Raw genomic sequence first — 13,984 nt, 5'->3', positions numbered from 1 at the left:
CTGAAGTTGTCAAACTTTTCGCCCCATTCGAAGGGCGACAGCAGCGGCCTCTGTGGCATCCTGCGGCAACCCTACTAACCTCGAACTTGCCAACCCATCAGAGCCGGCTCGAGCGCGCGGTCTCACTCGCAAGTATCGATTGCCGGAGTTTTTTGGCTGGCGGCCACAAACTCGCACTGCCGGAATGGTGGAAAACAACGCGACGACTCGTGGCGAAAGGACCTTCGGACGCATGCGCCACACGCGTATGGGCCTCTGCGTTTGTTAGCTCCCGCTCGGTTAGGGGTGAGCTCCATCGCACGGTTCGGTCTGGCCGTCTGGAGTCTCTGGAAACACGACAGAAGCGCATTATCGGAAAAACCCCCGAACCAGTGTCGTGGCACAACATCCGTCCGGCGGGAGCAAAACGCCAACTCGCGCCTCCGTGTAAACGTTTGTAAACTGTGAGCCATTTTTTCATTGCTTTCTTCCATCAATCGCAACAAACAACGCCGCATCGCGTAACGCGTGTCCAGCAAACATTCCGGGGGCTACCGATTAGTCATCGCGTTCTTGTGCGGACGCCTTTTTCCTTGCGACTCCATCAGCGATGGCCGCCCTGTTTCGACCGTCCGCCGTTGTTTAGGGGAGGTGAGAGTTAAGATAAAAATAAATGCGATTCCGTCGCGTCCACGGCACATTAAGGATTAAAGGAGGTTGTATGTGTGCTGCTAATTGGCTAATTGAAGGTGCCGTAAAGCAGCACAGGCAACGAACACCGACTTTCGTCGGCTAATGTTGTCCATTCTGCGAAAAATGAAGTGATTCAACGGCTTCAAACTCTAATCTGCCCAGCACGTTGCTGGTGGGAGGGTGGCTCAATTATGTGTTACATTGCGTGCCGGTAGCGTGAAAAAATCGTGCCCTCATGCACGCGTTAGTGTGTTGCCTTTTGTGGAGTGCGAAACTGCGAAAAACGGTGGGCGATTTTGCGGTCAGTGTGCCCGTTTTTTTTCTCTTTCCTTCCGGCCGCTCGCATGTGTTGACCGGATTCCAGAGAAGTTTATTTTCGTACTAAAGCGTGGTTCCTTTTTTTCACTCGCCACCACCCACCGTTTTTAAGTAACACCTCCAAGACCGATCCGTCTCATCTCGCGTTCCAGCGCCGAATGCGCGAGAATGTCAATTGCGGTGTGATGCAATGAACCCCCTCGAGAGGGTGAAACTGGCGTAGTAAACGGGTGAAGGGTGTTGCGAGCGTGTACGTTTATTTATCGAAAGATTTCTTGAATGAATTTCGATTGATTTGGGTGGAGGAAAAACCCTCGACGGGATCGCTGAGTAACGGGACTTCTGGGAACACATTCGCGGCAGAAGTCGATCCGAAAGCAGAACATGTTTTCCCATAAACAAACAAACGTGCCGTAGCCAGTGCCGTGGGTGGTGAGCAGGGCTGGTTTGGTATCTGCCCATGTGGGGGCTCGAGCGGTTCTTTGGTGCACCCCGTGGGTTTCGGGAAATGTATATATTTTCTTTGCCCGGCTCGGTCACGCTTTCAATTCCGCGGATTTCCGCGGCTGATGGTGGTAGTGTGCCATGTAATGGTGACTAATGGGGAAACGATCTTTGATCCCGTTGGGGGTTTGGCTGTGCTGTACGCTAGCACAGGGAGTAGGCGTTGGAATTGGATTAACGCAGATTTCGTGCGCCGCCAAGCACGTTCCTGAAGGGGCGAAAGTTTTCTTCGTTGGCTGCAGGATCTACGGGACAAGCGCGCTGCCAAGGGATGGTGCAAGTAGCGTTTGGGGACTATCCGTAACCTCCGCCAGTTACGAGATACTTCCGAGCGGATGGTGACAGTATTCGGAAGCACACCGATCATTCCATTTCGCCCTCCTGGGACCTCGGTTTTTTTGGCATGAATTTTGTTTTTCGATTCCTATTTGTTCAACGCAAAGCAACCGATTTCCCTGTGCCGGGTTCAGCGAACGAATCGGTCACGCTTTTGTGGGCATGGAAGCCATTCGTCATTAAATAAGTAAAAAACTCCCCGATAGAATCTTCCGCATGGTAGAGCTGCGAGCTCACATGAAGCTCACTGGCTTGGATGTGCGTTCTAAATGTGTTTGATCAGTGGCAAGAGTCACGGGCCTGGGCAGTTAGAGTTTAATTAAGTCGAGCGTTACTCCTTCACTAAACCAACACACCTCCGCTGGCCGCATCGCAACGGCAACCATAAAAAGCAACCGAACGGAACTGATGCCATTTTGCTTTGCGCCACTTTCCACTTTGCAGAGTTTTGACCTCAGCGGTACACCGGGAACCGTCATCAACCAGACCTCGACAGTGACAGCGACGGCTCGATTGCGGCCGAAGAGCAACACATCCTCGGAGCGCACCGATTCGTACCGCTTTTCGATGGCGAACCTCGAGGAAACGCAAGAAGCCGAACTGGACGCCATCTTGGGCGAGCTGAGCATCCTGGAAGAGCGAAGTGATCTACGCCATGGACGAACGCACAGTCGCACCAACTCGACGATATCGGCAGCCACCAACACGACGCTTTCTTCCGAGAGTGGGTGCAGTAGTGTGGCCGCAGACACGGTCTGCAGCGGGGGCAGCATTGCCAGTGGTATGGGAGGAGGCGTAGGTGGTGGGAGCATAAGTCTACACCGGGAACCTCGCACCGACAGTCCCGACAATGATTCCGCCTTCAGTGACACGGTGTCGCTCATGTCGAGCGAATCGTCCGCCTCGAGCAGTGTCAGTAGTTCACATCTGAAGCATCTACAGGCGGCTGCAGCTGGGACGGTGCCAGGTGCACCAGTGGTTACTGCTGTCGGTGTTCAACAGAACCAAGATGGCGGCAAACAGGCCAAAATCCACCTCGCACTGCAAAAGCTGGAGCAGGCGTCAGTGAGACGACTCTTTGTGAAGGCGTTTACGGCCGATGGTGCCTCCAAATCGTTGCTGGTGGATGAATCGATGAGTTGTGGACATGTGACACGGCTGCTGGCGGACAAGAACCACGTCCAGATGGAACCGGCGTGGGCCATCGTCGAGCATTTGCCCGAGTACCAGATGGAGCGACTATTCGAGGACCACGAGATGTTGGTGGACAATCTGATGCTGTGGAATCGGGATTCGAAGAATCGCGTACTGTTCCTGCAACGAAACGACAAGGTGGGTCTGTTCCGGACACCTGAAAGTTTCCTGCCTGGCACACAAATGGCCCCGGGAAGTGAGCACGATGAACACACGAGGTAAGTAGACGGCAAGGTTTTGGATAGGCAGGAATGTATCTGACACACATCACGTATTTCTTCACCACAGGACCATGCTGCTGGATGAGTTCTTCTCCAGTGGGAGTCAGATCGCGTTGGAAGGGCCGCTCTACATGAAGAACGATGCCAAGAAAGGTTGGAAAAAATACCATTTCGTGCTGCGAGCGTCCGGTCTGCATTACTACCCGAAGGAAAAGACCCGCTCGGCGAAGGACCTGCTGTGTTTGGCGTTGTTTGCTGGGCATGAGGTGTACCGTGGCCTTGGATGGAAGAAGAAACATAAAGCCCCGACTGACTACACGTTCGCTCTACGCTGCCCGAAAGTACCAGCCGGTGTGAAAGGCATCCGGTCGGTGAAGATGCTCTGTGCGGAGGATGCGACATCGCTAGAGCACTGGATAACTGCCATACGGGTCATGAAGGTGAGTAGTGGCATGACAGGTCTAAGATCCTGCGTTGCTAACAATCGTCTTTATCTCCCTCTCTCTCTCTCTCCGTAGTATGGCAAAAAACTCCTTGACAACCATCGGACGCTGTTGGACGACTTGGCCAGGGAGGAACTGGACAAGCTCAGCTCAGCCAGAAGTAGCTCGATCGGGAGTATCGTCTCGTCCGTCCCTTCGCAGTGCAGTACGGGTAGTAGCAATAGCAGTGGAAGCGGTAGCAATCATCTCATAGTTCCTCTTGGTGCCGGTGCCGGTGGCAATGGCTGCACGGCCAACGGCAATGGTCGTCTCTCGAGGGCATCCTCATCAAGCTCCAGCGGATGTTTGTCGGATGAGAACAACGGTTTTGACACCGAATTCCCAACGGGCACGATCAAACGCAAACCCTCGATGAAACCAAACCTTCCACTCACCTCGATGACTCGTCAGCTCAAGGAGGTCGGTGAAACGACGCGGCTTAAGGATTCTCCAGGAGCGGTCTCGACGGGATCCTTCGGTGAAGGTGGAACCCTTACACGGCGCCACAGCCGTCGACGAAGCGAAGAAAGCACAGGCAGTGGTACACTTAAACGTCGCCCAATGCCAACCCAGAACCGGGGTTCGATCGAAAGCATGAGTTCCTCGGCATCAACACCTACGCCCATGGGTAGTGTGTTGAACACACCCGTCAGCTTTGATCTACCAACGGTTACGTTGTTGAATGGATCCACGCATCCTGTGCTAGTGACTCCAAACGGTTCGGGTCCTGGTGTGATTGTGGAACCTCCACCATCGTGTATGACCGATTCGACCTTCTCACTTCCGCCTCCACCTGCGGCGGATGATCCTACACTGTTGGGTGCGGTCTTCACCGGTTCCACGCTATCGCTCGATTCACTGCCACCTCCGCCGCCACCAAACGAGCTCGCTGACTCCTTCGGAGGATCTCAACTATCGCTGGCTTCCGTGCAATTACCTCCACCACCGCCACCGGCCGGGCTGTTGGCGGTGAGCGGCGGTTCCTCCGTGCCAACCGTTCAGTCTTCCGTCACCGTAGTGGCGCCCTCTAGCGGGCCCAACGCAGCAACAGACGTCCGACAGCAGGAGCGTCCTGCTAACGCGATGCCTACGGTCGCACAGTCCATCAAGAAGCTGAACAGTCAAACACTCCCGAACCCGGCCCCGGCCGCCATCTTGAAGAAGGAGACGATCTATTCGAAAACGCTGAAGCCTTCAGCTCTGAAGGCACCACCCTATAAAGCTCCACCACCGTATAATGGCGCTGATGGTGGATCTACGACGGATGGTCCTGTGGCTCCCGCGAAGAGTGTGTCCTTCGCCGAATCTCCGGTGTTGTTGCGACGCAAGGTGTGCTTCGAGGACGAAGTGCAAGAGGTGCCACCTTCACCGAGGCGGTTGTGTGCCTCGTACAGTGCGGGTCCACCACCAGCACCTCCACCACGAGCCGAGGCCACACGCCTATCGACGACGTACACTTCGCCTAAACGACTGAGCGAGTCGAGTGCCAATCCACCGCGGGACTTCCTCAAGGACCTGCAGCGGGTGATGAACAAGAAGTGGCAGGTAGCCCAGAAGTGCAAGCTGGAACCAGCGACCACACCACACGAGGTCCTTGGATTCCGTGACATCCACGGTGGCAGCGATCTGTACTCCTCTGCGACACCGTTCTACCGCGAGACGGCCAATGTCAGTAATTGGGTCCAGGAGCACTACGGTGCTGCTCCGGATGGGCTGTACGAGAACCTCGGCAGTAATATGGGCATGGAGCCAAACTATCCGATCGTACCGACGGTCGAACAGGTTCAACAGCGCCATCTGTCGAGCGGATCTCTATCGTCTGGTGGAGGTAGCGTCAAGAAACGACCACCTCCGCCACCTCCAAAGCGCAGCGAGAAGACACAACTGACCACCACGACAACCGGCGGGTTGGTGGCCGGCGGTGGCTCGATCGTCTCACAACCACTGCCACCTTCCGCGCACCATCTGCACCATCACCAGCAGCTGCTGAACCACCAGCAGTACATCCAGCACCAACAGCAGCAGTCACCGCCGCAGCATCAACCGCCATCTCATCAGCAACGAGTCTGAACCCTACTGTGCCTGTACTGGCCCCGATGCAGAGAAGAAAGTGCTAGATCCGACACGTAGCCATCGGGCCATCGTGTGTCGAACCAGCAGTTCTTCTTGGGTCACCTGCAAAGCTGGCCTAATAATGTGTGAGAGCTAGTACGCCACTAACGCACGGAACACTTACGCATGCGCTTTTGCGGTGAAGCTGTGCGAACGGAAAGTCTGCTTAGGAGAAAAGAATCGTCTTTTCGGTAACTAAGAATTATGAGTTTATTTAGAACAAATTAGTGGGCTTGCAGATGCGCATTGAAGCGCATAATTTAGTGCGCAGTCTGCAAGCGATCAAGTGATCGCGCAAGGAACGATAAGGATGCGCACTGTTAGGTGAGAAGACGTTCTCAAGCGAACTGCGACTGCGCCTCATCAAGACTGCCTTCTCTGTTGGGCACAAAGTGTGGCGTTAACGTTTTACTCGATCGGCACGAGGCGCCCGGTTGGAAAGTTAAATAAATTACGTTTGTGTAACGGTCGGACGATGTCCTTGTGCGAAATCGTAGGGAGTTGTTAGTCCCGATGCTAACTGAAGCAGGCCAATCGTTGAGAAAATTCCGACCCAAACACTCGACATGGAAACGGTTCTTCCGGCGATATGTACAGTTGTATTTAAATAAGCGTAAGACTTGCTCGTATGTTGTAAGCGATATAAAATATCCGGGATTGCGGGCGAATCGCGACCAGGGATTGCTTTTAGACCATGGACGGTTAGACTGACGACCGCTGACAAAGGCCGCGAGCCTTGAAGCGTCGACAACGAAAGCACTGAAAACGGAAAGGCATCAGAATGGTGGTGTGTTGCTGGTGTCGCAACTTACTAAAACCAAAATGGGACATCGATCCCTTCGGCGCCGTGTTGTGTACAGGAACGGTTCTTCGATCGCGTTCTCCGATCCTTGTTGCGCGCAAGGAACCGGAACCGATCGACCTCTGCTAAAGCGGAACGGGAACGATTCAATAACAGCAAGTGCCATGGGCGAAGTAGGCGTAGCTTTAGAAACGCGCATAACACGTAATCTTACCAATAGTGTCGTAATAAAACGCCGGGCCGAATGTATGCCAATCTACCCCGGCGTGCTTCTCATTTTTGTAGGTGTATTCCGCTCTAGTGTACGTTATGTTACAAGAACAATGCTTTGCTTCGTAGTTGGGTACTTTTGTCGTTGTTGTTTTTCATCTCTATTATAATTACACGTGCGACATTTGGATAAATTGTGGAACGAAACCACGCGCCAGAACCCGCACAGAACGGTCCTGCAATGTTGGACGTTTTGAACAGCTGTTTTGCTATGTCGTAGGTATTTTGAAGCATAAACCAGTTTTTTGGAGGCAATATTTATGACGATTTGTGAGCGACCGTTTATCTTGAAACCATGCTCGTTTGTGGTGCATGGCCGAGGGCATCTCGAGGAGAAGCCACTCCTGGCAGACGGTAAGCCGTCCGAAGGGGAGAAAACGTAGGCGAAATTCGGAAATGTAAATAAATAAACGCACACAGCATAACCTACTACGGACTACGATCATTAATCAAACACCATAACTGAATGAAACAATAATTTTACAAACGATCGTATATCGAATTTTACAGTTACGATAGTTGATGCAGGATCAGCTGAAGGTGAAGGCAGGCCAGATGAGCGCCACGGTGTGAGTGTGGAGTTGTATCATTTTGATTTTTTCGACAAACTATTTTACACAGTCCACGTATTGGACGATAAAAGAAAGTATATATACATAGCGAGGATGATGGCGTGTATGAAACGAATGCGAATAGCGACTAATTCGAGGGAGAATAGCGGATGATATATTAGGAATATGAAATTGGTGCTTTCAAGATGAACTAAAATTACAGAGTGCGTTGGTGAGCAGGCACCGAGGATGTGTAGGAATCGTTTTGAGTATACAATTTTTGAAACAAACTCCGTTCTGGTTGGCAGGAAAGGTGGAGCGTTGTATCAGATATCACTCAGACAAGGCTTCGTTAAGGATTGAATAAGACATCCAAGCATCGTTAGAGCATGCTGTATGGGAATTTGATACTTCAGTCCTGAATGATAGCCTAATATAAACACACATTTTGCACTACATCATACTGAACTGAGCGTGGACGATCATATTAGTGCACATGTTGCAGCCATTGCGTGGCGAGATCACGGTTCGTTTCGTGTGCTTTTAGCTTCCGGTGATTAGACAGATAAACTAAACTAACCATTCTAGCTATTGTACGATGCATTCGGTGCTCGTCGACACGGCTCTGCTCTTGTGCAGGCTTTGGCTGTATACACATACTTATAACACTATGAAACTATGTGCAACGTCAGGGAAAGCATTAATCTAATCCTTCCGGTTCTGCTTTCGCCCACACTAATCATCACGAACGGAGTAAGGATGCTTGATATATTTAACCGCCAACGAACCAAAACCATACAGGAACGACCACAATAGGAAATAGGAAATGCGAGCAGGAAGGAGCAGAGTAAGTGTAACGGAACCGTCTCTAACAATCGCACGTTTATTTTATCGATCCGTTCAGCTTTGGACTACTACTGTAAGGTGCGAAAGGTGACTAGCGTAGTTAATGTAGCTAATCGTGCGAAAGGATACGACTGCAGGATATACAAATTCGATATCCGAGTGGCGGATGTAAGCAATTTCGGGCGCACGATTTGGCTCGCTTATCAGGCAGGAGAATCGGAGGTGTGACGAAAAGTGACTGAAGGTGTTTCGCTTCCACGTTCCAAACGCATCCCCTCTGTCTTTTCATTGCTTTCGCCCACTAAATGCATGCCTTTCGGATCATAGTTCTTTCTACTCGTTTCATATTGATCGCCTAAGGAAGCGATCGATAGTCTGGATCGCGGCTGGTGGGTGTGATGGGAGAAGCAAAGGCGAGTGATATGACGAGAGGTAAAAGCGAAGGTTGGAGCAGAGTGTACGTGTAAGAGTAATGCGAACTGGATGATTGCCGAATACTAAATAGAAAACAAGGCTTTTTCAAGCTTGATGAAAGTAAACTATGTAAAAATAAGAATAAAGATGCTGCCATTTAAAACCATACAACCATACCGTGTCGTTCTGTTTTGTGCTGCGTGCTGAAGGTACTTCAATAAGTGTCGCGTTGGCGTCCTTGCAGGCATGCGTGTAGATGCCCTCGTTGCGTATGGGACGGACGAGGTAGAATAGCATAACTGGTGGGTTACATCACTAGCTTTGAGACCTCCCACCCAATGGATTGGGGGGCGTTAACACATTGGATTTGTGATAGTAAGTTGTCTAACAACGTGTCAGGATGGCCGAGCGGTCTAAGGCGCTACGTTCAGGTCGTAGTCTTCTCTGAAGGCGTGGGTTCGAATCCCACTTCTGACAGCCGAAATTTTGCTTCTTTTGGTGTGGGAATCGGTTTCCACTGTCTAGCAATAATAACAATAATAATAGGTAAGTAAAAAAAGTTCTTTCTTTCCTTTCCCGCGCCACCGCTATATTCGCATTACATTTCATTGCCCCATATTACATTTCATTAACACATTGCATTTCATTGCATTACATTGTGCGTAATATGCTTGACTTGACGATTGTGCACAACACCAGTTCATGTAATGATTACTATTTTCAAAGGTACATACATTTCTCTTAAACATAATCAATTACATTATTTGAAGAGCTCGGCTAATTTAAGCACATTGTTGTGACTAAAATTTTACGGGTCGTGATAAATGTTATATTATTACTTTCAGGCGAAATGTGATTTAACATAGTATGGTGTGTTTTTGTGTTTCTTTTCATTGAAGCACTAACTTCAGCAAACACTTTCTTCATATATATTATTATCTCTTTCAAACGATCTGCAATATGAGCAAAGTATAATCGTATTGGGAAAGACATTATAAGGTAGGTATGGATTTCTGTAGTGAACAAAGCACATTAATTATGCCGAATTATGGCGAATAGAACAAAATATGGCCGTTAATTTATGCCGAAATAATGCGTATCTATGAAAGAATCAACTTGCAATTTACATTCGTGTACCATTATATTTAGAAAGCAACTATGATACTATGTACAAAAAGATCGTCGATCTATACGTTCTAGGTGCATAAGATCTTACAATCTAGGTGGGGTGTGGGTAGCTGTATGGTATGAATCGTCGATCATCCAACAAGTCAGGATGGCCGAGCGGTCTAAGGCGCTACGTTCAGGTCGTAGTCTTCTCTGAAGGCGTGGGTTCGAATCCCACTTCTGACATCTGATCCTTTTTTTACTGCTGGTGACAATACTTAAATAATTTTAGTAATACTTATTTAATTACACACAATTTTGTAAAACATCTAGTGTAGACAAAACATCGTTAGTCGTTAGCAGATTTATCCAAACGACGTCAATTTTAAGCTATGTGATGTTTTATTTTTGTTATTTACGGGATAATTAGTATCTATCTACTAAGAGTATAACGGTCTATTCAAACTACTGTTCTTTATCCGAATCATGCCTGTGACAAAAATAGCAGCCGTCTTTAATAGATTATGTGATATATATCGTTACATGTGCAAATGAACGAAATCAGCCGTAAGTGATTTACTTAGATTTTGGTTTAATTTCCGGTTTCCACCTATTTTATCATCCACTTTCTTTAGAAAAACAATGGAAAAGTTACAACAAGTAGATGATTGAGTGGTAAAAAAGCATTTATATGTCAGAAGTGGGATTCGAACCCACGCCTTCAGAGAAGACTACGACCTGAACGTAGCGCCTTAGACCGCTCGGCCATCCTGACTGTTGAGGCAGCTGGGAAAATTATAGCACACTTATACTGTGGCACTGAATTTTCATTCATGAGGCTTAATGTGCTGGAAAATGAATGGTAGAACATGTATGTTCATTGTTAACAAGTTTCTAGAAACATGGCTGATCTTTGAATATGCTACGCTCAAGAATTTAGGAACATAAAAATGCGGATTATGCTGCAAGCATTGCGTTTCACGTTCGTCAAGTTGAACATAAGCATGGATAGCAATGAACAGCTAGCGCCATCTATTGCTAGGGGCTGAAAGCGTTGCGCGACGCGATATACATCTGTCTCCTTTTAAGAAAATGCTCACAGTGCTGTGAATGTTATTAAGCATGAGAATGGAAGATCGACATCGGGGGAAACTCAGTGGAAAACACAATGGAAAGTGGAAGGACAATGCTTTAATGAATCAATAATTAGTAGGATGTCTGCCTTCAATTGCAAATGAGATTGCGAAATGCTGTCAAGATTTGACTAATTTTTTAAAATTCCGCACAAAAAAACATTGAATTCTCCTTTGGTTTCCTGTTCATCATCCTGATCATTAAATTTATTTAACTTAGTTAATACAATGCCATTTCTCCTTCAATCGAGAGGCAAGTACTTTGCCTTTATTAAGTTGAATCTTAGCAATTGCAGATCATCAAAAGGATGCCCTCAAAGAAAAGCTTTAAGAACAAGCTGAATTTAAAAATTAGGCTATTGCCCTTGTTCTACTCACAACAATCAGACAATAGGCAATGAGATGGAAAAAGTCCTGCAAATCTAACCGTTTTCTCAGTCTTCTGGACAATCGCAGATGACACGGTATAAATCAACGTTGATTGGTGGTGGAATGCCGTCGTTAGGCGAAAACCGTTAAAACTGCGAGTGTCCTTCGTGAATAACGGTCCGGCAAACTGGTTGCACGGCCATGGAATTGTTATCTAACGTTCTATTAGTAATGCGCTGGAATCCAACAAAAAAAATCACCCAACACGAAGGTCCTTCCCAGATGAACCACAGTTCAAGGGTCACGCGGAACGGGATGAGTTTTCAATTATTCGCAGTTCATATAATTTCCCGACGGAGCACGCACTCGTTGACCATCGGGGGAAAAGGTCAGCCCCGAGGTCCTTTGCGGGGTCGAGATTTTAGACCCCCGGTACCGGTCCCGTGCGGCGTCTTGATCCGCTCGATCGTTAAATCAAAACGCCACCGAAAGGCACACTCCACGGCCACCGGGGTGGTGAATAAAATCGTCGGAACAAGTTTTATCGCTTGTAAAGCAAGCGTAAATGGCTACAAACTAACCAATCCCCACCTCCCGTTCGTCCTTAATCCCCGCCTGACCCCGTGAGTGAGACGTCTTTCGCAAAGGGTCAACGGCGGGCTCATAATAATTAGGACGAAGCCGATTCCCATCGGGACCGAACTTGACCTGGCCTGTTGACCTGGTCAGCGTTGCATTTGCATGTCCGTGCTGCACATTCCGTTGCGCAAGAGGTCCCCTTTCTTTGCTATCTCCTTTTTTTATTTCTACCACACCACTCCGGAAGCGCCTCCGAAAGGGTCAGTGTGAGAAAAAGGTCAGCATTAAACCGTCGTGATTCCGACCCTTGGTCCGCGTGCGCGCCCCCTAACCATTGCACTACCCCCCGGTGGGGTTCGATCGACCTTTTCCCAACCCTTGCGGGGCCTCTTTTCCATCCGGGATTCGATGTCTCGGAAGCGGTGAGTTTTTAGCTTCAATTCCGGGCTGCTCTTTTCTTCCCTTTTCAGAGCTAGGGCCAAGTGTCGTAACCCCTTTTGCGCCTCGGCGCGCGCGCGCTCCCGAGACTGACCAATGGTCAGTCGATCCCTTTGCCCCCGGCGGCAATTTGTCCCGGTAAGGACCTCGGCCCCGAACCGGTAAGGACGCAAATCCGTATGTAGCTACATCATAATAAAAATAACTCCTTTCCTTTTGCGACCCTTGCGAGCCGTTCCCGGATTGGTCACCCGACCGGTGAAGATGAAGAAAATTGTCTTGTCGTAGCGTGTCGGATGAGGTGAAGCGTTTATTTAATTAAATCGCCCCTTGACCAGTGACCGGGCCAGCCCCTTCGATTAGGGCACGAAAGGGCATCGCTTTATAATTGCCACACGGCACAGGGAAGAAGCCAATCGCCACCGGCCACTGCACTGGTCAAGGGAAGGATATTAAGGATCTTACCTAGGGGAATGTCGGGAAAATGGCGCGAAAGAGCGTCACCGGAAAATGCGCTGTAAACGGGAGTTTTCGCTACATTATTGGCGCGAGTTTTGGCTCGTTTTGTTGAGCGTTTAAATCGTTTCACTAAACGTACTTGGGCCGTAAATTGTGCCGAGAAAAACACGGCTGTAATGGGATCGTGAGCGATTGTTGAAAACGTAAAGAACACTTTCCGCCAACGAACCGTTCTCGGGCAGGCAGCAATCTTTAGCCGTTAATGAGTTCTAACGGACCACCAACTGCCAAAACACTTCCCAGCCAGCCGCTTGAAGCAAGGAAGCCCTGTAAAAGGGGTTCCGAGCCGCACTGGAGTGGGCTAATAGACACGAACGCTTCCTCCCGGGTGGAAAAGTGAAACAGAATCTTGACAAACGAAGCCGGGAGAGAAGAGAGAACAAAAAATAGAAGACCTCAAGAGATAAATGGAGGAAAGAACCACCAAGCAGCATAGGGGATGCGAGCGAGCGAGTGAGAGAAGAGAAAAAAAAAGAAACATCCTTCGACGATGATGATGAATATTCCATCGAAAATTGGCAAACGGGATATAAATCAAAAGGGGGAAGTAAAGAAAAAAGCGACCGATTCTCGGCGCCCCAGCTGCCAGGTGGAGAAACCGTGGCCCCGAGCAAGGAATCGTTGCCCCGAATGCCGGTAACAGTTACAACAAGCGGTTCCACGAGGACACGCTTGAATGGCTTGAAGAAACGCTAGTGAAGCTCGCACGAACGAGGAACGAGTTGAGAGCGAAATTAGGCACACCACCACATCGCGCCACCGGTGGAAAATGGCCAAATAGTAGCGTCGTGGAAAAGTCTCCAGTTCGATCCACCACCGATGGGTCGCTTTAAAAAAAACGCTCCAAAAACTGCCCGAGATTCACTCGCGTAACTTTTTCACTCACTTTGGTTTTCGCTTTTCATTACGTCAATTTTTCTTTCCCCGCATCTTCCCGGTGGGCGCTCTCGCCCTCACCGTGTGCCTTATCTCTATCGTTATCCTTTCGCTCGCGTTGCCAGCGAGCCTTCGCCGCTGGTTTTGGGCTTTCCTTCGTCGGTTGCTTCACCCGAGCGCCATTGCCTTCTAATTTTTCTTCTGCCCAGTTTTCTTTCGCCGCTCATCCCGGTGTGTTCCT

The 13,984-nt window shown here is 49.2% G+C and overlaps 1 protein-coding gene and 3 non-coding genes across 4 annotated transcripts; 3 read left to right on the top strand and 1 right to left on the bottom strand.

Moving 5' to 3' along the window:
• The first annotated feature begins 2,382 nt into the window (after positions 1–2,382).
• LOC128721479 (ras-associated and pleckstrin homology domains-containing protein 1) lies at positions 2,383–8,880 on the top strand. Its single transcript, XM_053815236.1, has 3 exons — positions 2,383–3,242; positions 3,313–3,685; positions 3,764–8,880. Exons 1-3 carry the CDS (start codon positions 2,398–2,400, stop codon positions 5,795–5,797), a joined length of 3,252 nt encoding a protein of 1,083 aa, XP_053671211.1. The 5' UTR covers positions 2,383–2,397; the 3' UTR covers positions 5,798–8,880.
• Positions 8,881–9,116: 236 nt separating this feature from the next.
• Trnal-cag (transfer RNA leucine (anticodon CAG)) lies at positions 9,117–9,199 on the top strand. Its single transcript has one exon. It is a non-coding gene; the product is annotated as a tRNA-Leu (tRNA).
• Positions 9,200–9,992: 793 nt separating this feature from the next.
• Positions 9,993–10,075, top strand: Trnal-cag (transfer RNA leucine (anticodon CAG)). The gene has a single exon. It is a non-coding gene; the product is annotated as a tRNA-Leu (tRNA).
• Positions 10,076–10,521: 446 nt separating this feature from the next.
• Positions 10,522–10,604, bottom strand: Trnal-cag (transfer RNA leucine (anticodon CAG)). Its single transcript has one exon. It is a non-coding gene; the product is annotated as a tRNA-Leu (tRNA).
• Between the last annotated feature and the right edge of the window lie 3,380 nt (positions 10,605–13,984).

Source organism: Anopheles nili, chromosome 2 (assembly GCF_943737925.1).
Source record: "Anopheles nili chromosome 2, idAnoNiliSN_F5_01, whole genome shotgun sequence".
In the NCBI taxonomy this organism is placed as follows: domain Eukaryota; kingdom Metazoa; phylum Arthropoda; class Insecta; order Diptera; family Culicidae; genus Anopheles; species Anopheles nili.
The sequence above is the reverse complement of the archived record's forward strand: the minus strand, read 5'-3'. Positions and strand labels throughout refer to the sequence as shown.